The sequence below is a fragment of the Pyrgilauda ruficollis genome, unplaced genomic scaffold (genome assembly GCF_017590135.1).
Source record: "Pyrgilauda ruficollis isolate IOZ18807 unplaced genomic scaffold, ASM1759013v1 scaffold348, whole genome shotgun sequence".
NCBI lineage: Eukaryota > Metazoa > Chordata > Aves > Passeriformes > Passeridae > Pyrgilauda > Pyrgilauda ruficollis.
In genome coordinates this window covers 39,086-60,942 of record NW_024524912.1, presented here as the reverse complement: position 1 = coordinate 60,942, position 21,857 = coordinate 39,086, and the positions used below count along the sequence as shown (strand labels likewise).

Below are 21,857 nucleotides of genomic sequence, written 5' to 3'. Positions count from 1 at the left end.
GGGATGGAGAATGTGACCCCCTTCCCTCTGAATTGTTGTAACTTTGAAATGCTGGTGCTTTCGGGCACAGACACGGGAAAATGAATAACAGCTCTTCGCTAGTCTGAAACACGGCGAGCAAACAGCAGCAACAAACGGAACCACAGAGCCAGGGACAGCCAGAACCTCAGAGCCAGAGAGAGCCAGAACCACAGAGCCAGTGAGACCCAGAACCACAGACCCAGAGAGAGCCAGAACCTCAGAGCCAGAGAGAGCCAGAACCACAGAGCCAGTGAGAGCCAGAACCACAGAGCCAGAGAGAGCCAGAACCACAGAGCCAGAGAGAGCCAGAACCACAGAGCCAGAGAGACCCAGAACCACAGAGCCAGGGACAGCCAGAACCTCAGACCCAGAGAGAGCCAGAACCACAGACCCAGAGAGAGCCAGAACCACAGAGCCAGTGAGACCCAGAACCGCAGAGCCAGAGAGAGAGCCAGAACCACAGACTCAGAGCCACAGATCCAGTGACCCAGAACCTCAGACCCAGTGAGAGCCAGAACCACAGAGCCAGTGAGACCCAGAACCAGAGAGCCAGGGACAGCGAGAACCACAGACCCAGTGGCCCAGAACCTCAGACCCAGAGAGAGCCAGAACCACAGAGCCGGGGACAGCCAGAACCACAGAGCCAGAGACTGTCAGAACCACAGAGCCAGGGACAGCCAGAACCACAGAGCCAGAACCACAGAGCCAGAGAGAGACAGAACCACACAGCCAGAACCACAGAGCCAGGGCCAGCCAGAACCACAGAGCCAGAACCACAACCCCGTGAGAGCCACAGACATGACCCAGTGAGAGCCAGAACCACAGACTCAGAACCACAGACCCAGTGAGAGCCAGAACCACAAACCCAGACCCACTGACAGCCAGAGCCACAGACCCAGTGACCCAGAACCACAGAGCCAGAACCACAACCCCGTGAGAGCCACAAACATGACCCAGTGAGAGCCAGAACCACAGACTCAGAACCACAGACCCAGTGAGAGCCAGAACCACAAACCCAGACCCACTGACAGCCAGAGCCACAGACCCAGTGACCCAGAACCACAGAGCCAGAACCACAGGCCCAGTCCCAGCCAGCAGCAAGGGATGGACAAGGGGCTTCCTTTCCGAACCGCCGGGAGCAGCCGATCCCGGTGCCCCTGTGGACAGCAGAAGGAGCTGCAGCAGAGCCCCAGCACAGCCAGCTGGGCAGGCAGGGACGAGCAAAACCTCGGAGTGGCGGATGGGATGTCAGAAACTCGGAGCTGCACCAGGTGGGTGTCCCAGCAGGGCAGAGGGGTTACAGCCCAGCAAAAACCTGGAGAGGGACAGAGACATGGTGGGGCCGGGCAGCGGCAGCCCGGCTCCAAACTGGGCAGGCACCACCCATCCTCTGGTGGGTTTGATGCTGGTCAAACGCCAGAGCACCCACAAAAAAATCATTAATTCCTTCTTCCGTGCTGTAATTGAGCTGAGGAGGGGAAAAGATTAATTTTTAAAAAATAGCTCATTGGGTGATGTTATAAATGAATTAGCCAATTTGATTGATAAGGAGAATTTATTCCATAATTAAAATACAGTCATAAAAAGGCCGCAAGCAAAGATCAGAGCGGTGCTGAACCAGGCTAACAGCATCAGGTGAGACAGGTGGGGCACTCTGCCTCCTCTCCTTTGTGCATCATGAAGAGACAGCTCTCACAAAGTCTTTTTTATACATTTCCAAGGGTTGCTGGGGAGGGTTTCTTGCTTTCTTATCATTGATCTTGTCCTTTTAGCACATTCATGTAGTTTTTCCTTTCTTGCTGCTGCTCTTGCTGAGAGTTTTCCGAAACTGGTAAATAATTCACTTTGTTAGAGGAAAATCTCCTGCAATATGCATTCTAGGAGACACATATTTATCTAATCGATGATGCATATCAAATGCTTATTGCTGGGGTTTGGTCAGACAAATAATCCTCTGGAATCAGCATTTCTGGAGATGAATATTCAGGCTAGGATTTTGGTGCGTATCGCTGTAATCTCATCAGAGGGAATTTCCCAGAACCCTCCTTTGGTATGCTAGGATTTTCATTAGGTGAGATTACTGTAGTCTCAGCATGAATTTATGCATATCATCTATTACAGGTGAGGTAAGGATTAGGAGAGAACACTTTAAGGGCAAAACACGCTCAAATCTTTAAAAGGAATTCACTTTGTTAGAGGAAAATCTCCTGCAATATGCATTCTAGGAGACACATATTTATCTAATCGATGATGCATATCAAATGCTTATTGCTGGGGTTTGGTCAGACAAATAATCCTCTGGAATCAGCATTTCTGGAGACGAATATTCAGGCTAGGATTTTGGTGCATATCGCTGTAATCTCATCAGAGGGAATTTCCCAGAACCCTCCTTTGGTATGCTAGGATTTTCATTAGGTGAGATTACTGTAGTCTCAGCATGAATTTATGCATATCATCTATTACAGGTGAGGTAAGGATTAGGAGAGAACACTTTAAGGGCAAAACACGCTCAAATCTTTAAAAGGTATAAAGAAAAGTTTATTAACAGAATTTAAAAAAAAAAAGAAAGAAAAAAGAGGATAATGAGAGCTGAAATAAACCTTTAGAACACCTTCCCTCCTGCACCCCCCAGCCTTTCTTTCTTTTCCACCGACAGTGCAGGGAGGCAAAGACATGGGGGTTTTGGTCAGTGTGTCACTTGTAAAAAATCCTTCTTCAGCCCCCTCACGGGGAGGAGTCTCTCTTGCTGTGCATGTGGTCCTTCCCATGGGAGGCAGTTCTCTGGGAACTTCTCCAACGTGGTTCTAATTTTCACGAGTCGCAGTCCTGCCCGACATTTCCTTCAACATGAATCCCTCCCAAGGGCAGAGCAGTCTTCCCACAACTGCCTTTTTTCCGTGGCCCCCTCCCCTCTGTTTGAAGGTGAAAGAGAAAGAGCTTCCTGCAGCTTTTTCGTTCTTAAATACGTCATTGCAGAGGCATTGCTGACTCCTCTGATTGAGCCAGGCAGTGTTGGTCATCAGAGCCTTTAGGGATTGGCCCTGTGGAACATACAGCATAACTTTCTAACATGACACCTATAATATCAATTTTAATATTTGCGAAAAGCCAATCATAAAATACACATTTTTCACCTCCTTGAACAATGAACAAAGGAACACCAAGGGTTTGCCTGTTCTTTCTTAGTTTATCCAAGTCCTTTCTGAGAGCCTGGGAAAATGGTCTCTGGCAGCTGGGAATCTGTGGGGCTGAGACTCTTGTCTGTGATAAAAGATCATAGGAATTAGGTGGCTCAGTACCTTTGAGGCCCTGGACTTCTCATTCAGTCTTTGCCCTGGGGCTGGATTTTCCCTTTCTTTCTGCCTTTTAGTTTTAAAATTCCCCTTGAATCAGAAGATGCTATGACCTGAATGCAGTTTCTGTAAGGATGAGTGAGGTTCTTCCCTTGGAAAGCAAAGGCAGCGGCCAAAAGGCAGCTCAGGCTCAGCAGGGGCTGCACCTGTGAGCTGGGGCTGCTGGTGGAGCATCAGCTGCTGGGGTGATCTCTGCGGAAAGGCAGGGCTATCCTTTGATCCCTGGGGAAAGGCAGGGCTATCCTTTGCTCTCTGCTGACAGCTCTGAGCTAACCCTAACCTTAACCCTAACCCTAATCCTCTGGGAACCTGAGCAGTGCCAGATGTGCCCCTGGGACAGGGTGAGACGTGGGGCTGAGCCTTGAGCCTGAAAGGGGCCACAGAGAAGGCAGGGGCAGCTCTGCTCCTCCCTGCAGGGTTTGTGCCCTGCTCAGAACCAGTTCCCGTCCAGCCGGGGCAAACACCGTCCTTAGGGCACGGAGAACAAAGAGCTTCCCACCCCTAAGCCCAGCCCAGCAGCTGGGCTGGGCTCTGTTTCACTTTCTCCTGTTCCCCTCCTCTTGTGTTTCTTTCTCTTTCTCTTTCTCTTTCTCTTTCTCTTTCTCTTTCTCTTTCTCTTTCTCCTGTTCCCCTCCTGTTGTATTCCTGTTTCTTTTCTCCTGTTGTGTTTCTGTTTCTCTTTCTCCTGTTCCCCTTTCTCCTGTTCCTCTCCTGTTGTGTTTCTGTTTCTCTTTCTCCTGTTCCCCTCCTGTTGTGTCCCTGTGTCCGGAGCTGATTGGGCCATGCTCAGGCCAGAAGGACATCCAGCAGGATGGCCAGCAGAATGTCCAGCAGGATGGCCAGCAGGATGGGCAGGAGGATGTCCAGCAGAATGTCCAGCAGGATGGCCAGCAGGACATCCAGAAGAATGTCCAGCAGGATGGACAGCAGGATGTCCAGCAGGACATCCAGCAGGACATCCAGCAGGATGGGCAGCAGGATGGACAGCAGGTTGTCTAGGAGGATGGGCAGGAGGATGGGCAGCAGAATGAATTTTAATATTTGCGAAAAGATGTCCAGCAGGATGGCCAGCAGGACATCCAGAAGAATGTCCAGCAGGATGGACAGCAGGATGTCCAGCAGGACATCCAGCAGGACATCCAGCAGGATGGGCAGCAGGATGGACAGCAGGTTGTCTAGGAGGATGGGCAGGAGGATGGGCAGCAGGACATCCAGCAGGATGGCCCGCAGGATATCCAGAAGAATGTCCAGCAGGATGGGCAGCAGGATGTCCAGCAGGATGGCCCGCAGGATATCCAGAAGAACATCCAGCAGGACATCCAGCACGACGTCCAGCAGGATGGGCAGCAGGATATCCAGAAGAATGTCCAGCAGGATGTCCAGCAGGATGGCCAGCAGGATGGCCAGCAGATTGGGCAGCAGTACATCCAGCAGGACATCCAGCACGACGTCCAGCAGGATGGGCAGCAGGATATCCAGAAGAATGTCCAGCAGGATGTCCAGCAGGATGGGCAGCAGGATGGGCAGCAGGATGTGACAGAGTTTGGACACAGGACATGCCCAGAGCAGAGGGTTGGTGCTGCTGGCAATGTTGCATTAAACACGTAGTAAAATTTAAAAGCGTAGTAAAATTTAACACAATTGAATAAAATTTAAATTGAAATTTATACAAGTCACATTTTATACCATTACATACCATTCACTACAACTGACATTTAAACAAATACAGCTTTAGAAGTTTATAACATTAAATACAATTTAAATTGAAATTCATACAACTTAAAATTAATATAAGTAAATAGAATTTAATGCAATGTAAGCCTTATTTCATATAACTTAAAGTTAATTTAAATAAATACTATTTAACATTATTTAAAGTGATACAACTTAGTTTTATGCAATTAAATAAAATTTAACAGAATTTATACATATATATTATACATATTTTAAATTCATACAACCTAAAGTTAATGCAAGTAAATATTGTTCAATAGCATTTAAAGTAATACAACTTAAATTTATACAACCAAATACAGTTTAATACAATTGTAATTCATACAATTTTAATACAAATAAATACAAATGAATGCAATCTGAATTTAAATTCATACAATTTAAAGTTAATGCAAGTAAATACTATTTAACACCACTTAAATTTAAACTGATACAACTTAAATTTATACAGTTAAATACAGTTTAATATAAGTTTAAGTTCAACTTAAAATTACTACAAGTAAATTCAAATAAATGTAATCTGAATATAAATTCATACAACTTAAAGTTAATGCAAATAAATACTACTTAATACCACTTCCATTTAAACTACTACGAGTTAAATTTACACAGTTAAATGCAATTGACTACAATTTAAATTAATGCAACTTCAAGTTAATACAATGCAAAATAAGATTAACACCTATCAAACTGATATCAATAGCTACAAAACACCTACAAAATCAACTTTTTGCAAAAACTATGCATCTCTTTTTTGGCCCTGTGGCCAGGCTTCGTGGGTTGGGAATGAACATGTTTGTATTTTCCAGTCTCAGGTATTTCTGTCGCCTTGGAGTCCAGTTGATGTTTTCCATTCCAGGTATTTGCACATGTGAGGTCCTTAAGTAATGCTCTTCTCCTTCCCTCAGGAACTCTTCAATTAGTGCCACCTGCAGTTAGAAAGAAATGCTGTCACAAGCAAGTCCATTTGCCTCCATAAAGACTTTAAAAGCTGCTGCAATCAGTTTAATTCCAAACTGAAAATAATTAGAAACAAAAATACACGAAGGCTTCGCTCGGACAGCTGGTTACAGCCGTGGTGCCTGACTTTGTAAGTATTTTTGTTTTCTCCATTTCTGTTTGGATTCATTTCCTTCATTGCTGTGGAACAGAGCTCTGCTCAAGATGCACACCACGCATCGTGAGAGGAGCTAAAGAATCCATCTGCCCGTTACATTTTAAGCTGAAATAATTAAAACCCAAAAATCCTGCTCTGCTCTGCTGGCGTTGGGTGGAGTGTGGCTTCTTCAGGCACAGCACAGAGGAAAGGTGTAATAGCTGAGATGGAGACAATACAAAACAACACATGCCGTTTTCAGAAGGCTTCAGACCCAGTTTTTATTCTAGCGTGCGTGCTTTTTATACATTCTTAAAAAACTCCCAAGTTTACACTTTACTCATAGTCAGAAGAGACAAACAAACTGCTTATTGGAATAGAGAGTTGCAGGTTTCCCTTATTTATCCTTCTTTCTCCCTTGGTTTCTATGTCAACAACCTTGGTAGGAAATTCTTTCAGGGGTAAACATGGATCCTCCCATCAAACTCCTGTCTGGCTCACAGAAGTCGCTGCAAAACCTCTTCCCCAGAAAGGACTGGGAATTAATCCAAGCGTGGCTTCCTCTTGTGTTGATCCTGAGCTGTCCTTGAGGTGCTCCTCAGCCCTGGCCTTGGACTGGAGCCATGCCACAAGCTCTGGCCCTGCTTTGGGTCACCGGGGGGGTGTTTTTGGGTTGGTGGTTTTGGGTTGGTGTTTTTGGGTTGGTTGGGGGGTGTTTTGGGTCGGTAAGAGGGGGTGGTTTTGAGAGGCAAGCAGGAAAGTTTATGCACAGTTCCATCTGCTGCCCTGAGGTGCCAAGGGCACAGAGTCTGGGAAAGAAGCTTTGCCTTCTCCTCCTCCTGCCCATGGAGCTGGCAGGGGGGACCTGTTCAGGGCATGGGCTACACATGGCACCATGTGTGACACCATGGGGAAGAGTTTTGTGCTGTGCTGGTGAAGCTCAGTGGGCACTCGTGCCCGGGCTTTGGTTCCTGTGCTGCCAAGAGACCCACTGCCACAGAGAGCCTCGTGGCTTGGCTCTGCTGAGATGGGCTTGGTGTAGAAACACGCAGAGGATTAGAGAGAGGACTCCTGGTGGCAGCCTGGTTTTGGAGAAGTTGAAATAAAAGCCTGGGAAATCATGGACTGGCCAAAAGCATGTGGAGAAGATGATCCCATAGGGCAGGGGTCCAGTGCAGGGCTTGGCCCTGTTAACCACAGCCACTGAGCCCGCAGGACTCTTCAGCTAGAGACCAAATGCAAGTGTCTGCACGACTTTCCTCTGCCATTAAAAGTGCCTGTTCTGTTTTGGGGGTAGTGCTGGTGTCTGCGTGAGCACACATGGCAGAAAGAGGCAGGAAAAGGAGTGCTGGGTGGGATGTGGAGTGAGGCTTTTACTGAGTCAGTCTCATAATCTGAAGGTTGTGAGTTCGATCCTCACACGGGGCACCAGTCTGTGGAAACTTCCTTCGTGGATCCCCTCGATGGGGAGAGACCTAAAAAGTTCTGTGCCAGGAATGACAGATGGACGGGACTTTGGGTTTTTTTGGTCTTTAGGTTGTTTATTTTTCTCTCATCAAAGGTTTGGTACACCGCCTATATCTCAGACTTAGTGTACAAAGAGAAGGCACCAAAAATCACAAGACACACAGATTTAAGGTCTTTTAAAGCTATTTTGTCCAATTAACTCTTAGAACTTACTTTTACTTTTTTACTAATAACTATTTTTTTTTGTTCACGCAACATCTGTATTGCGGTTCTTTCTAACCAATCACCCTGTGCTCCCAACACAGCAGAAAATGGAGGAGATGAAGAACAAGAAGGAGATCAGACAATCCCCAAAATCCTCCATCTTGTCTTCTATCTACCTCCATACTAAAACCCCAAAACTCTTAAGTTTTTCACCCTGTGATAAATACACTACTCTCTATTTCACACACTCGTAGATTCCAATCCATCCCAAAGTCCTGGAAGCTTTCTCCATGGACAAAGGTTAAAAGCAGTGTTCCCCTGGGGGTCAGGACTTCTCAGGACAGGCAGAGAAATATCCCTGTGCCCTGGATTCCAGCACTAACCAGAAGAGCAGCAGGATTTACAGCAGCTCTTCAGGACCACCCAGCAGTGTCTGTGCTGCTGGGGATGCCAGCAGGCAGCGGCAGAGGAATGATGTTCCTACCTGGAGCTGTGTTTTGCCATGCTCTGCCTGTGCTTTCCATATTTATAGAATAGGTGTGGGCTCCAGCCCCCCAGTAAGAGCTGCTCTGGCACATCAGCTGCTGCCATCACTGCACTGTTTCTGGTGCAGCAGATCAGCTGCAGTGGTGCTTGTGCAGCAGGGATGCAGCCAGACCCTCACAGGCGCCCAGACCCCTCCCTGGGCTGCTCCTGAGCACGGGCAGAGGTCAAGGCACGGGGTCAGCCTTCATTTGGCACCTCCTCCCTTTTCTGCCATTTGAACAGACCAGCCTCAGGGACGTTTCCTGCCCAAGGAGCAAGCTGCTGTCCTGCCCTTTGCTGCAGGCTGTTACCTTCTGTATTTTGGTCCACACACGCTCTCCCCTTCTTCCTGCCAGGATGTCCATGGCATCTGCCATCAGTGACTGCAGCTGTGGCACCAAGATACAACCAGTCAGTGTGGAATTCACTGAGAAATCATTTCTCTGAATACACAAATTAAACCCTAATTCAAATCCTTGGCACTGATTTTGTGACTCATCTTGCACACAGTGAGCACAGCCAACTCATCTTTGCTTCAGTCCTTGCATTCTTGTGGATCTAAATACTGTAGTCCCCTTCCAGGGCAGTCCTGGCACCCTGCAACCTTCCCAACCCCTGGAAAATAGTTCAGATACTCCTAATTCAGAGACAGAGAGGCAAGGGTTGGGTCCACGGTGTGCTGCCCTTAGCATCAATGTTTAGGAACAAACTGGGGAAAACTGGTACTTGAGACCCGTGCTATTGCTGCATTCTAAACAATTCTCTTCCCAAATGTTGGGTTAAGTTAAAGGAAATGCAAACAGAAGCTTTCGGAGTCTCTTCACAAGCATTTTACACAAGGAATTAAGATCTACTAGCACTACAGGTACCAGCATTCCTGGGGTGTGCTCAAGGCTCACCCAAAGGTGTCCCTTCAGAGGAGGAGGAGACACACCATCTGTCCACTGATGCACAGCAAGAAGGAGATATTTCCCCCTCCTCTTTTCTTGGATACCATCGCTTTTGGCCTCAGTGGCTGCAGCAATCATCCCAGAGCTGGCCCCTGCTGGAGCTGGGCTGGGTCAGCCAAGGGCCCAGCCCATGCTTCTCAACATCTCCAGGGATTCTCCAGCGACTTGGGGCACCTCTGCAGCAAGCCTGACAAGTTACCAGGAGCAGGCAGGCAGGTTTGTTCTGAGACAGAGAGCATTTGGAGCTGAGACCCAGCCCAGAAAATCAGTTTTTCCTCCTTTCCCCTTCTCCTTCTCAGGTATACCCTGATTCAGGCTGTTTTGCTGCAGGTGCCTACTGAGGTCAGAGGTGTCAAGGCAGCAAGAGCTGAATCATTGCAATAATTTTTCCAGACTGATCTGGGGAGGTTTTGGGAGCAGAGAAGGGATTTTCAATAAGTACTGACAGGTGAGTCCTGGTGGATCTGTCAGTGACCCTTGTATGTGATCAGCTCCTGCCCTATCAAAGCACTGAAGGAGGATTTGAGAACTTTTTAGGTCCCCACATTGGACAAAGGACTTCGAGAGCACAGGGTGTGTTGGATTAAATTATTTTCTGACCCAGAAATGGGGTAAATGAGAGGCGTTTTAAAAACCTTTATTCTGTTTTTTTCTATGTAAACCTATCAAACGTTAAGAATTCTCTACAAATCCATTTCCCACAAGGGTGGGAAGTACAGAACTCTGCCCTGACCCTTCCTGCTCTGTCTCTCAGCCTGCAGAGGCCAAAACAAGTGTTGGAAATCAAAACCTACCAGCTTGTCATCCTCCTGAGCGACTCTCTGCAAGTAGGGAACGGTGGCCAGCTCAGCCATGGCCTGGGCCATCACCTGGGCCTGTTCCTCCCCTCTCTGCAGGTGGCTGAGCAGGCTGGCATGGTGGAACTGCTCAATGGCCCGTGCACAGGGGCCACGCTCATCCTGTGGACCCAGGGAAAGAGAGGAGGTGAGAGGAGAGGCACAGGGAACACGCTGGTCCTCGGAGTCCTGTGCCTCCAGGCTTCTCCTCGGTGTTCTCCTGCTCCTGCTCCGTGCCAGCCAGCACCTTTTGGGCCCTGCTGCTGGGACAGGCTTCAGAGAGGCAACAAGAAGAATTTCTTGCCACGAGCTCTCCAGTAGGACTAGGAAAATAAAGATGTCATGATAGATGGGAAGGGGAGACAGCAGATAACAAAGACAAACAGTTTTCTCCTTTGGAATTGGCTTTTCCATCAGCCCCTCCTGAACGTCTCCTGACTTTCCTGGGTGGCTTTTCCAGTCTCAGGGGAGAGGCTGAGGAAAGCATGCAGGGCATCAGCTCATGGTTTGGGTGCAGACAGGGCAGCCCAGGTTTGAAAGACAGAGCCTGGAGGAACTGAAGCCTGCAGGGGTGGTCTCTGGCCACCAGGCAGCCAGGAACACGGCACACTTGAAGCATGTTCCAGCTCACCCAGCTTAACCAGAGCCACGTGTGTATAAATGATGTCATGAACTTCAGGCTGGGTGGCTGCAAAACAAAGTGGGCAGAATTGACTTCTCTGAAGTGTTGTCATGGTTTGATCAGCTTGGGTTTAGCATTGAGCTGGTTTGGTCAAAACCAGCCTGAGCAGAACAAGAAGCTGGATTGCATGTTTGCATCTTCAAATGAGGAAGAGAGCAGCAGAAAGAAATGTTTGTTCTGTTAAACCCCAAAGACATTTTTTTTCCTCTCCAAGTAGCTTGTAAGGCTTGAGTGTGTAGCTGAAGTTTGGCCATTTTTAATTTAGCTTACGTGTGATGGATATAAGGTGGAATCATGTTTGCAGCTTGAAGACAGTTGTGGAAGACTTTAAAAGAAACAAAAGTGGCCCAGTCTCTGTCAGGGCCATAAAGAGAGGCCATTCCCCAGCAGCACAGCAGCTCTGGCTCTGTGCCCATCTCTGCTCCCAGGCAGAAATGGCACTGCCCTCTGCTCCTTGGGTCAGAGGTTCCATCTTGCTGGGATCACTGAATGCTCTGAAAACTGAAGGGAAAGGGAATATGTTTCCCCTGACAATGGACATGGACCTGGCAGCTGTTTTTTCCAACCCAGCGACTCTCTTTTCTCTCCTGGGGCTTTCCTCCTCTCTGTGGCAGCTCTCACAGCGATCCCTAGGGCTGGATATGAGCCCACAGGCCCCCAGTTCAGCCCAGTTCCCTGTCCTTGCTGCTCTGGAGATGGCACCAGGGAAGCCCTTGCCTAAGCCACGGGGCTGCTGTGCCAGCCTCCTTGGAGAAGAGGTCACTTGGCTGCTGCCTTACCTGGTGCTGGGGTTTCACCTGGGTTTTCTGGGAGTGCACTTGGGTTTCAGCAAGAATATTTGAATGTCAGAGGGGAGGTGTAAAGCTGATAGAAAATACTGCTGTGTGGGAACACTGTAAATTCCTACAGTGGGGACTGTAGCAGCACTCTGCTCTCATCTCTGGCAGGATGAGTTTCTTTTCCCTGTGCCCTGAAAACCAGACCACTCTGCTTATCTCTGCTTGAACTGTGTGGTCCTGTTCCTCCAAATTCATTTACAGAAGAGGGGAGTCATGGGGAGTGCAAAACCTCCCTGATTTCAAAGTTCCTTCTCTTCCTGTTACTCTTTTGAGACTGTAATAGTTGCAATAGAGTAATCTCACCTCCAAAAGCAAAGAGAGAATTGGGGGGGATCAAAAAAATTTTAAAATGGCAGTTTTTCTGGGACTTTCAGAAAGACCAGGATTCTATTGTGTTGCAAGTATCCAGCCCAGACTGTTTGTAGTTGTAGCTTGAAGGGAACAGATCCTCCCCTCTCCCAGAGCTGCCACGTGCCTTACTCTGCACATCAGGAGCTGGGGCTTTTGGTCATCCAGAGCCAAGAGGAAAGGGCTTCAGGAAAGTACTACAAAGAAGCAGCTGTGTTTCCTCAGGGCTGTCTGCCCTCCATCCCCTCCACTTCCCTCAGGCCAGTGTGGATGCTTTTGGCCAAGCCCTGCACACAAGCTCCAGTGCTCACTGCTGCTACAAGGAAAGGAGTCTGAGCTTCCCCAGATCTCCAGCTCATGTTTCTTTGCTCAGCAGAATAATTGAAGAATTGCCTGGAAACAGTCTCGTCTATGTGTAAATTTGGTTGTTGACCCTTGTGCTAATTGTCAGCCCCAGTTAAAAGCTGTGCCCGTTATGGAAGAAGGGGTGGAGCAGAGGTAACCACCATCATCTGGCACACGAGAAGGTTACTTCACACCTTCACTCAGTAGGGATCTGGATCCCAGTCACTAGAAATGCTTCAAGAAGCAGTGATGAACTCCTGATGGAGCTCGGCGTGGGAGGTGCAGTCTACTGTGGGTATGAAATAAGAGTGAGGAACTGTGTTGGTGGTTGTGTGCAGCAGGGGTATGATATCACAGGCAATAAAGATGGGAGGAAATTGCATGGAGGGACTTCCAAGAAGCTGTGGTCGCTGTTAAGCCATTAGGACTGGTTTTTAAAAGAGTCTGAACCCACCAGACCTCTGTTCCTAATGCAACACGGAGCATTTCTGGACACTGCAGGAGCAGGAGCAGCAGGAGTTACCCCCCAAAAGCACATGTTCTTCCCACACACCACACACCAGAAAAGGGAATGGGATACTCACCTTTATCTTGGAGCTTCCTATAAAAGCCATGGCTGCCATTATCCTTTGCCCAGTGTTCTGCCAAAATGTTTCTGCTTCTTCCTCCATGCTGGGACTGAAAGTTATTTTCTGGCCTAGGAAGTGAAATCACAGAACCACAGAGGCTGTGTTTATTCATCTCCATTTTCAGATCCATTTTAGGGGATCTGGAAGGATGTTGGGTGAACTGGAGGAGGAGTGAAGGGGCTGGGAAGAGCTGCCTGGGCCGTCAGGGCTGGAAATGGGTCCCGAGACACCCCTCACCCCCTCATTTAGTAAGGATTGTGGGGGTCACCCCCGGGCCAGACCAATTCTTGAGCAACTTAGCACACCTGGAAAGACTGGCAGTTTTTGGGTTACAAGCTTCTCCACAGTTTTTCCAATCTCTTTGTTCCTGAAGCCCAGAGTCAGTAAGTACTGCTGGCCAGGATGAGATTCAGCCTCCTCTGGCAACAGGTGAATTCCATGAGGATCTGCACAGGGAAAGGAAAATAATTTCCACTGTTATATTTCTTTTCGGCTGTAAGAGAAGTTACTTTTTGGGAGAAAAATACAAGAAGTCTAAGAAGGAGTGAAATGGTCTCCAGAAACCTTCCCAAAACTCAGACGACAAAACCAACACATCCAGCCCTCACTGGGCTTTGAATCTTAGGGCTCTGCAGCCTTTTGCATCAACAACTCAAATTTTGCTGATGCCTGAGATAAAGCATACTCTGCCCAATTCCCCACAGTGGTGGAAGTGTCTGAGGGCCAAGCAGCTCAAACTCTCCAGCTCTCTCCAACTCTTTTGAATTCAGCTGCACAAACCCAGTCCACAGTGCTTAAGGGCAGCTGAAACCTGCTGTTACCTGTAAATATGTGCTGCACGTAGTCAGGGTACTTCTCTGCAAAGGTTTTGTTGGCCTCCTTGATCTTGTCAGCCTTGTTCTCTTTCTCAAAAGGTGTGTACAGAGCAGAAAAAGAGACTTCTCCACTGAGGGCTTCTTGAATCATAGCCTAAAAAAGGGCAGAGAAATTATAAATTTCATGTTGGGTAGAGGCTAGTTAAAAAAAAAACACCAAAAAAATCCCAAACAGCTAGGTGATTTGGAAGGATACTCCATGAAACTCCATCTTCAAGGAGGAGACAAGGACAAGAGAAACTTTTTCAGATGGAGAGAAAAAATTATTCCATGCTCTCTGAAAGTCACATCAGGAAGACTTGCGAAAAAAATGCCTTCATCAGCTGTATCAGAGTTGTTGTGTCAGGGGAGGTTTGGGTTGGACGTGGGGACAGGCTCTTCCCCCAGAGGGGGGTCGGGCACTGGAACAGGCTCCCTGGGGAAGGGGTCACAGCTCCAGGCCTGACGGAGCTCCAGGAGCAGCTGGACATCACCCTCAGGCACAGAGTGTGACCCTTGGGAATGGCCCTGTGCAGGGCCAGGAGTTGGGGTTCCTCCGCCGTCCTTGGGGGCCCCTCCCTGCTGGGAAGGATGGAAGTTCGACAAGAAAGTCTCACAGATACGTGTGCTTGGCAGAAAGGTCTCTGAATGTAGAACCTGAGAATGGAATAGAGATGGAAGCAAGTTTTGATCTAGAAGAACAACAGATGTGTAAATTGAGGTTTGCTGAGCCGGTCTTGCTGGACAACAAAGAAAGCAAAGGTTATGTCGAGATGGAAAGAGGTTTTATGACTTAGAGCAAGAGATAAGCTGACCACAAACAAAAGGATGTCTTTACCAAGCAGAAAGATACCACAGGCAAACAAGACATGTCCATGTGGCAAGTAGAAAAAAGATCTAAGAATTTTCCACTGCAAGAAAACTGAAAAGCAACCTTAAGCTTAAACTGTACCATACTAACCCATGTGGTTGGATAGTATTGACCATAATATGGTAATGACAGTAGTTATGGTAGGTTAGAGGTAAAAGTAAAGGGATAGATTACTTGTTATCTATTAAGATGCTTAGCAAAGAAAAATATATAATGCAATATAACCAAAACTGAAGGGTCTTCAGGCTTGTCTGCAGCTGGAGCTGACAGCTGTAGGTGCAGGCTCTGTCAGCCACACCCCGTGACTGCTGTAACACCTTGGATACAATAAACTGCATTTTGTGTACAATAAACAGCAGTTTGTGTAGAATAAAGTGCAGTTTGTATGCAATAAGCAGCATTTTGTATACAATAAACTGCAATTTGTATACTATAAACTGCAGTTTGTATACTATAAACTGCAGTTTGTGTACAATAGACTGCATTTTGTATACAATAAGCAGCATTTTGTATACAATAAACAACATTTTGTATGCTATAAACTGCATTTTGTATACAATAAACAGCAGTTTGTATGCAATAAGCAGCATTTCGTATACAATAAAGTGCATTTTGTACACTGTAAACTGCAGTTTGTGTACAATAAAGCGCAGTTTGTATACCATAAGCAGCATTTTATATACAATAAAGTGCATTTTGTATACAATAAAGCGCATTTTGTATACAATAAAGCGCATTTTGTATACTATAAACTGCAGTTTGTATACAATAAGCAGCAGTTTGTATGCCATAAGCAGCATTTCGTATACAATAAACTGCATTTCTTATACAATAAAGCGCAGTTTGTGTACCATAAGCAGCATTTCGTATACAATAAAGGGCAGTTTGTATACAATAAAGTGCAGTTTGTATACAATAAGCAGCATTTTGTGTATAATAAAGCGCAGTTTGTATACAATAATTTGCATTTTGTATACAATAAAGTGCATTTTGCATACTATAAACTGCAGTTTGTATACAATAAAGTGCATTTTGTACACTATAAACTGCAGTTTGTATACAATAAAGCGCAGTTTGTATACCATAAGCAGCATTTCGTATACAATAAAGTGCAGTTTGTATACAATAAGCAGCAGTTTGTGTACTATAAGCAGCATTTCGTATACCATAAGCAGCATTTCGTGTACAATAAAGTGCAGTTTGTATACAATAAGCAGCAGTTTGTGTACCATAGGCAGCATTTCGTATACAATAAAGCACAGTTTGTATACCATAGGGAGCATTTCAGCATTTCGTATACAATAAAGTGCAGTTTGTATACAATAAACTGCAGTGTGTATACAATAAGCAGCAGTTTGTGTACCATAGGCAGCATTTCGTATACAATAAAGCGCATTTTGAAGAGCCGCCCGCAGTCCCGTCGCTCCCCGCTGTTACCTGCCAGTAGAGCTGCAGGAGGTCACTGGTGTCCGGCCGCGCGCCCTCGGCCAGCACGTACAGACACTGCGCCACCATGGCGCTCCTGGGGACAGAGACAGGAGTGGGCACGCAGGCGAGGGGCTCTGGGCCACCCTGTTCAAAGAGTGCAGGTGAGCTTTATACCAGAGGTTACACAGAGCTCCCCGTCCTTGTCCAGCTTTTGGGCAAGCATCAGCAAACGCATTTTCAGCTCCCTGAACTCCCTGCCAGCCAGCAGCCTCGGATGTCATTTTGGGCCACAGCTGGGAGGACTGGGGCTCTGCTGCCCCTGAGGTCACACACACAAAGCCACTGCAAAGCTGCCACGGATTTGGGCAAAGCCTGGCTCCTGGGGGATGCGTCACTGCTGAGAGCTGCAAGGGAAGGGATGCAGAGGAGCTCTCTGAGCAGCAGAAGTACCTGGCAGCCTCCGAGTATCTGTGCAGGCACCGAAAGCAGGCAGCCTGGCGCAGGTGATTGCAGAAGTGAGAGGGGTTCTGAATGATGCTCCTTGGGGAGAGAAGAGGGGTGGACAAGGTTAGGCTGGGATTTCTTACACCACCAAAGCTCCTAAGAATCAAGCGGTGACTGAGGTAGACTCCATATGCACTTCTGCTCTATAACTCAGTGTTACATCTCAAATGTCAGGTGAACTCTCTGTCTCCCTCTCCCTGTCTCTCCAGCTGTGATTGATGAAGAAAACATTACCAAAAATATTACTTAAAGGTTCATTTCATTGTGGTTTTATCCTAAATGCAATTTCGTTAGGGGTTTATGTATTGCTCTAGAAAAAATGCTTCAGGGATAATATTCTCTCTTGCCTTTGGCATGTAGGTATCAGAAGCAAAACTGCCACGGCACAAGTTCTTGTTAACCCCCAGCTGCCCAAACAGGAGCAGCAGGTGTCTGGCCCATCTCCCTGGAAGCACTGTGCACCTGGAATGTATCACAAGGTGAACCTGAGATATTTTGAAATATTCTCTGTACAAGGCATAGGTGCAGCATGGGCAAACCTTGGCCTGTGTGTCAGACTCTTCAACAGATGCCATTAGTCCGACCTAAGCACCAGCTCCACGTGTAAGGTGTGTTCTCTTGATTCCTCTTTTCTCACTGTTAGGCTGATTCTTCCTGCACAATATTCATTCCTAGTCTTTGTTTCATTTTGGATTTCAGTCTGAGCAGTGAATCCAATCCTTGTTTCCTCTTACCTGTGGGAATGATGCAGAGCAAGGCCAGGCTGCCCCAGTTTTAAGTAGCAGATGACAAGCTTTGACTCGATCCAGCTGGCAAGCCTGGAAATATCGTCTGGAGAGGACTTCAAGGGATCCTCTAGAGCAAAGCCTTTACTGCAAAGCTGCACATGAAACAAAACCACGATTTCCAAATATTAGAAAACACCATTTGCTGGGTGGAAGCACTTTTTGTGACTGATCAGTGGAGAAAACTGAGGTCTAATAGACTCTGGCTTTAACTAAAGTCAGCATTACAAAAATCAGTACAGAGGAAAGAAAGGTCTTTCAGGGATGTTCTGGGATTTTTGTTTCTGAGAGTTGGATTTAGAGGCTGCTGAGAAGTGCCAGCCCTACAGTTCTGTGATGTCCCAATCAGTCTGTCCACAATCCCAGGGATGAATTCCCTCATCCATTTTCCTGGTATGTCCATTCACCAGCCTTTCCTCTCAGGAGGAGACAAGTCCTCCTTTCTTCTTAAGTGACCTGTGGTGCTGTTCCTACCACAGCTCATTTCAGAACATAGGGGGCAAAAAAGCACTTAAAAGGGGTGACAATTTATCATTTTACTCACTGACTGCTATAATATTTATTGCTTTAAAAATTACTTCAATATTGTAGAAAAAAAAAAAAAAGAATAGGATATTTGCCTGTGAACTGGAAAGCCCTAATATTTGACAAATGCTTTTGAATGAAGTTTGGCAGAACAGTGCTAAAACAAAGTGCAGTCCCTTTCTCAGAGTTTCAAGTGCCTGGCTGATGGTATTGGAGTCAGAGTGGAGAGAAAGCATTAGCTGGGGCAGAGTGAAAACTCTCTAGTTTTTGAAAGGACATTTGTTGCTGATAGAGCTAAGATTAAAGAGAGGAGCATTTTTTTAACTCTGTGGGATTTGAATTTCCTCCACATATCAATACACTTAAGAACTTGGAGAAAGGTACAAAATTACCTGACATTCTTTGGTTCAGTCCAACACTTCCCCCCTCCTGTGGTTTATTTACAACTCCCAATTTTCAGTTTCCAGGCGAAATCACATCTCAGCATTTCTCTCCCACCCCAGGCACTCCAGGTTGGTACCCCTGGTTCCCTTCACGATTCCTGCCCCAGGGAGTGCGGGCACAGCCCTGGCCGTGCTGTGCAGGGGTCACACCCGCTGTGGGGTCACAGCCCTTCAGCCCCGTACCTCCAGAGCCATGGAGAACTTGGCGGCGGCCGCCGCGAAATCGCGCTGCCGGCACCGAGCGCTGCCATCCTGCAGGGCTGCCCGCAGCCCCCTGCCAGCGCGGTGCCACCGGCTGTCCCCCGGGCCTTGGGCAGGAGCCTGAGCCGCTGCTGGTGGCCCTGCTGGTGGCACCGCTGGTGGCATTGCTGCTGGCACCGCTGGTGGCACTGCAGGCGCCACCGGCTCGCCGGACTCGAACTCGGTGTCCACCTCATCGGCGCAGATCAACTCCGCTTCTATTTCCCAGAGTCTGGAGAGAGGGATGTGGAGTGGAGGGCTTGGGAATGTCCCTGTGCCACTCTCTGCTGCTGGCGCTTCTGCTTTTGTCCCCAACACATCGCCAAGGCTTCCGGCTTTCCGCTTACGGCTGGCTCTGTCTGCGCCGCTCGGGGGTCGTTCTTTGGGTTCTTTTGCCTCCTGCCACGCCTGCAGGAGAGGGAGTGGGAGGTGAGGGGAGAATCGTGGGATTTAAAGTCATTTCAGAGAATCCCAGAATGGTTTGGGTTGGAAGGGACCTCAAAGGTCATCTCATTCCAGCTCTTTGCCATGGGCAGGGACACTTCTGCTATCCCAGGCTGCTCCAAGCCTGTCCAGCCTGGCCTTGGACACTGCCAGGGATCCAGGGGCAGCCACAGCTGCTCTGGGCACCCTGTGCCAGGGCCTCAGCACCCTCACAGCCAAGAGTTTCTTCCTCATGTCCAATCTAAATCTCTTTCAGCTTAAAGCCATTCCCCCTTGTGCTTGTCACAGCTTGCCTTTGCCAAATGTCCCAGGAGAACGTTGTTTTGTTCCCAGAAATGATTTCTGACAATGCTTTACCATGGATTTTAGCACCAAACAAGATGTCATGAAGGGGCAATATGTTAAAATTACTTGCCTTCCATTCTTTTAACTTTACTGGATGCATTGGGATAAATGGGTTTGGAACACCTTATTAAATTAAACTGGATGAAGAAAAAAACCCAGAATTAAATAAAATGCAAGTGTCAGGGGAAAAAAAATGTCTTTTCATAGTCTGGAGTGGAGATCTAATGTTCCTTCTGTGCTTTATCCTGCTAAGAGGAGGGCAGGTATTGTGTCCTATTCCAAAGTACATTTGAGGTGCCTCTTCTGATCCCAGCAAGAACGGGTGTTCGTTCATGGAGAACCAATTTCAGAATCTGCTTAAACATATGAAATCTATTTCTACTCTGAGCACTTTGCTTGTGCTTAGGACACGTATTACTGTGATTACACTGAAATTAAGTAACACATCAGAGATCAGGTTCCTGTTCTATTTGTTCGTGTTCACCACCAAAGATGTTGTTAAACTGATGGAGCAGAGGAAAGAAGTCTCTTTTGGGGTTAAAATGGGGATCCAGAAATCAGGCACAGAGAAATGAACCCCACTCAGGGACACACAGGAGAGCCATGGCCAAGCAGCTTCTCCCTTGCAGGGTTCCTGCAGTTCTCTTCCCCTTAGGGAATTCCCATTTCAAAAGGGTCCTGAGCCATCTCAGCACAGCTGGACTCACCTCAGGGGCTCTTGAGGAAGGTTCTTGTTGAAGAAGCATCTGGGAAGGGAACTGCTGGCTCAGTCCAAGCTCCTGGAAGAACACAGGGATGAGCACACTCAGGTTTGCATGGCTGTCCCTGAGGACCTTGGTCCTCAATGTTTTCCCAGCCTATCCCAGCTCAGGAATTCCTGCTCAGCTCTTCCTCCCCTCCTTGGGAATCCTTTCAGTCCTGGCCTTTGAAAATGGAACAAACAGAAGTTGCTGGAAGAGGCCTTACTTGATGAGAGCACCAGAAGGGAATTTGTTCTGAGCCCCATTCCACCTGGCCTTGAACACTTCCAGGACAACTCTGTTTGCTGTGGGCAACCTGTGCCACGGCCTCTCCACCCTCCTCACCGCTCCTCCTCCAGGCAGGAATTTCTTCCCAAGATCCAGTTGAACCCTGCCCCTTGTCAGTTGGAATCCATTCCCCTTGTGCTGTCCCTGCAGGTCCTTGTCCAAAGCCCCTCCCCAGCTCTCCCTGAGTCCCTCCAGGGGCTGGAAGAAGCTCTAAGGTTTCTCCTGAGCCTTCTTCAGGCAGAGAGGTGCCAGCTCTTGCAGCCTTTCCCACAGCAGAAATGCTCCAGGCCCCCAGCACCCTCTGATCCCTCCTGTGGGCTCCTCTGGGCCACAAGGAATCATCTGGGAGGGGACAGGGAGAAACCCATGGCGGTGTCTGGGCAGTGCTGGGGCTGGGCTGTAAACTGGGGTGCTGGGAATGCAAGGAAAAGCTGTGCCCTCCTTAGTGCCCGCAGTGATGGGAGATGTGGGTGTGCCCTGGCATGGCCAGCAGCCCCAGTTCCTGGCATGGCCAGCAGCTCCAGTTCCCTGGCATGGCCAGGAGCTCCAGTTCCCTGGCATGGCCAGCAGCTCCAGTTCCCTGGCATGGCCAGCAGCCCCAGTTCCTGGCATGGCCCGGATCTCCAGTTCCCTGGCATGGCCAGCAGCCCCAATTCCTGGCATGGCCAGCAGCCCCAGGGCCAGCACCAAAGCTGCTGCCAGCTCCAGAGCAGCCCCCCAGGAATTCCCTGGTGTTCCCAAAGGGAACCATTCCCCACGGGACAACCCAAACCCCCCCAGGCCCCCTCTGGGCCCGGCCCAGGGGGAGCTGCCCCTTCCCCACTCGCCTGCCGGGGCTCCATCGGCCGTTCTGGCAGTTGCTGGGCTCCAGTTCCACATCCAGGGCAGTTGGAGAGCCCTGCCCCAGCCCAGCTGCCCTTCCCCACCCCGAATGCCCGTGGGGCACATCGGGCACCGCTCCTGCCCCACAGCTGCTGGCAAGGTGAGGGTGGCTCCAGCCCCAGGAGGGCACCCAGGAGCTTCCAAACCAATCCCTCCTTCTCCTCCTGGGCTTCACCTGCAGCTGGGCTGGGCTTGTGCTTCAAAAGGCCACAAGGACCAGCGGGAGCAGCAGCTGTCACTGTGCAGTCAGGGGCTGGTGCTGAAGGGATGTGACCCAGGTCCAAACACGTCCTTGTGCTGGACACAACTCTGCCAAAGTTAAACCCAGGCTTGGGGGTCAATGGCTTTGAAAAGCAAACTCAGAACTGGTAACAGCTCTCATCTGGTCTCTGGCTGGTGTTGTCCAGAAGTAGATTTAAAATTTTTTTAGTTTTTCACGTGAAAGGGCATTTCAATGTGTTCTTGCCGCAATTATTGCA

General features: G+C 48.3%; 1 protein-coding gene across 1 annotated transcript; it reads right to left on the bottom strand.

Annotated features, from left to right (window-relative positions):
• Window positions 1-5,830: 5,830 nt before the first annotated feature.
• On the bottom strand, window positions 5,831-20,214 carry LOC121357731 (spermatogenesis-associated protein 16-like). Its single transcript, XM_041475275.1, has 11 exons — window positions 20,176-20,214; window positions 18,623-19,087; window positions 17,421-17,566; window positions 16,633-16,722; window positions 16,192-16,276; window positions 13,851-13,998; window positions 13,335-13,475; window positions 12,985-13,097; window positions 10,145-10,309; window positions 8,712-8,789; window positions 5,831-6,037 (listed from the first exon to the last, which is right to left on the bottom strand). The coding sequence occupies exons 1-11, from the start codon at window positions 20,212-20,214 to the stop codon at window positions 5,831-5,833; spliced, it is 1,677 nt and encodes a 558-aa protein (XP_041331209.1).
• Between the last annotated feature and the right edge of the window lie 1,643 nt (window positions 20,215-21,857).

Excerpts from the sequence above, each read along its gene's own strand:
- LOC121357731 (XM_041475275.1), bottom strand. The coding sequence starts at position 20,214 with ATGCTTCTTCAACAAGAACCTTCCTCAAGAGCCCCTGAG. Across the intron at positions 16,723-17,420 it reads GCTCTGCATCATTCCCACAG|GAGCATCATTCAGAACCCCT; the intron begins GTAAGAGGAAAC and ends TCTCTCCCCAAG. Across the intron at positions 13,476-13,850 it reads CGTGCAGCACATATTTACAG|ATCCTCATGGAATTCACCTG; the intron begins GTAACAGCAGGT and ends TTCCCTGTGCAG.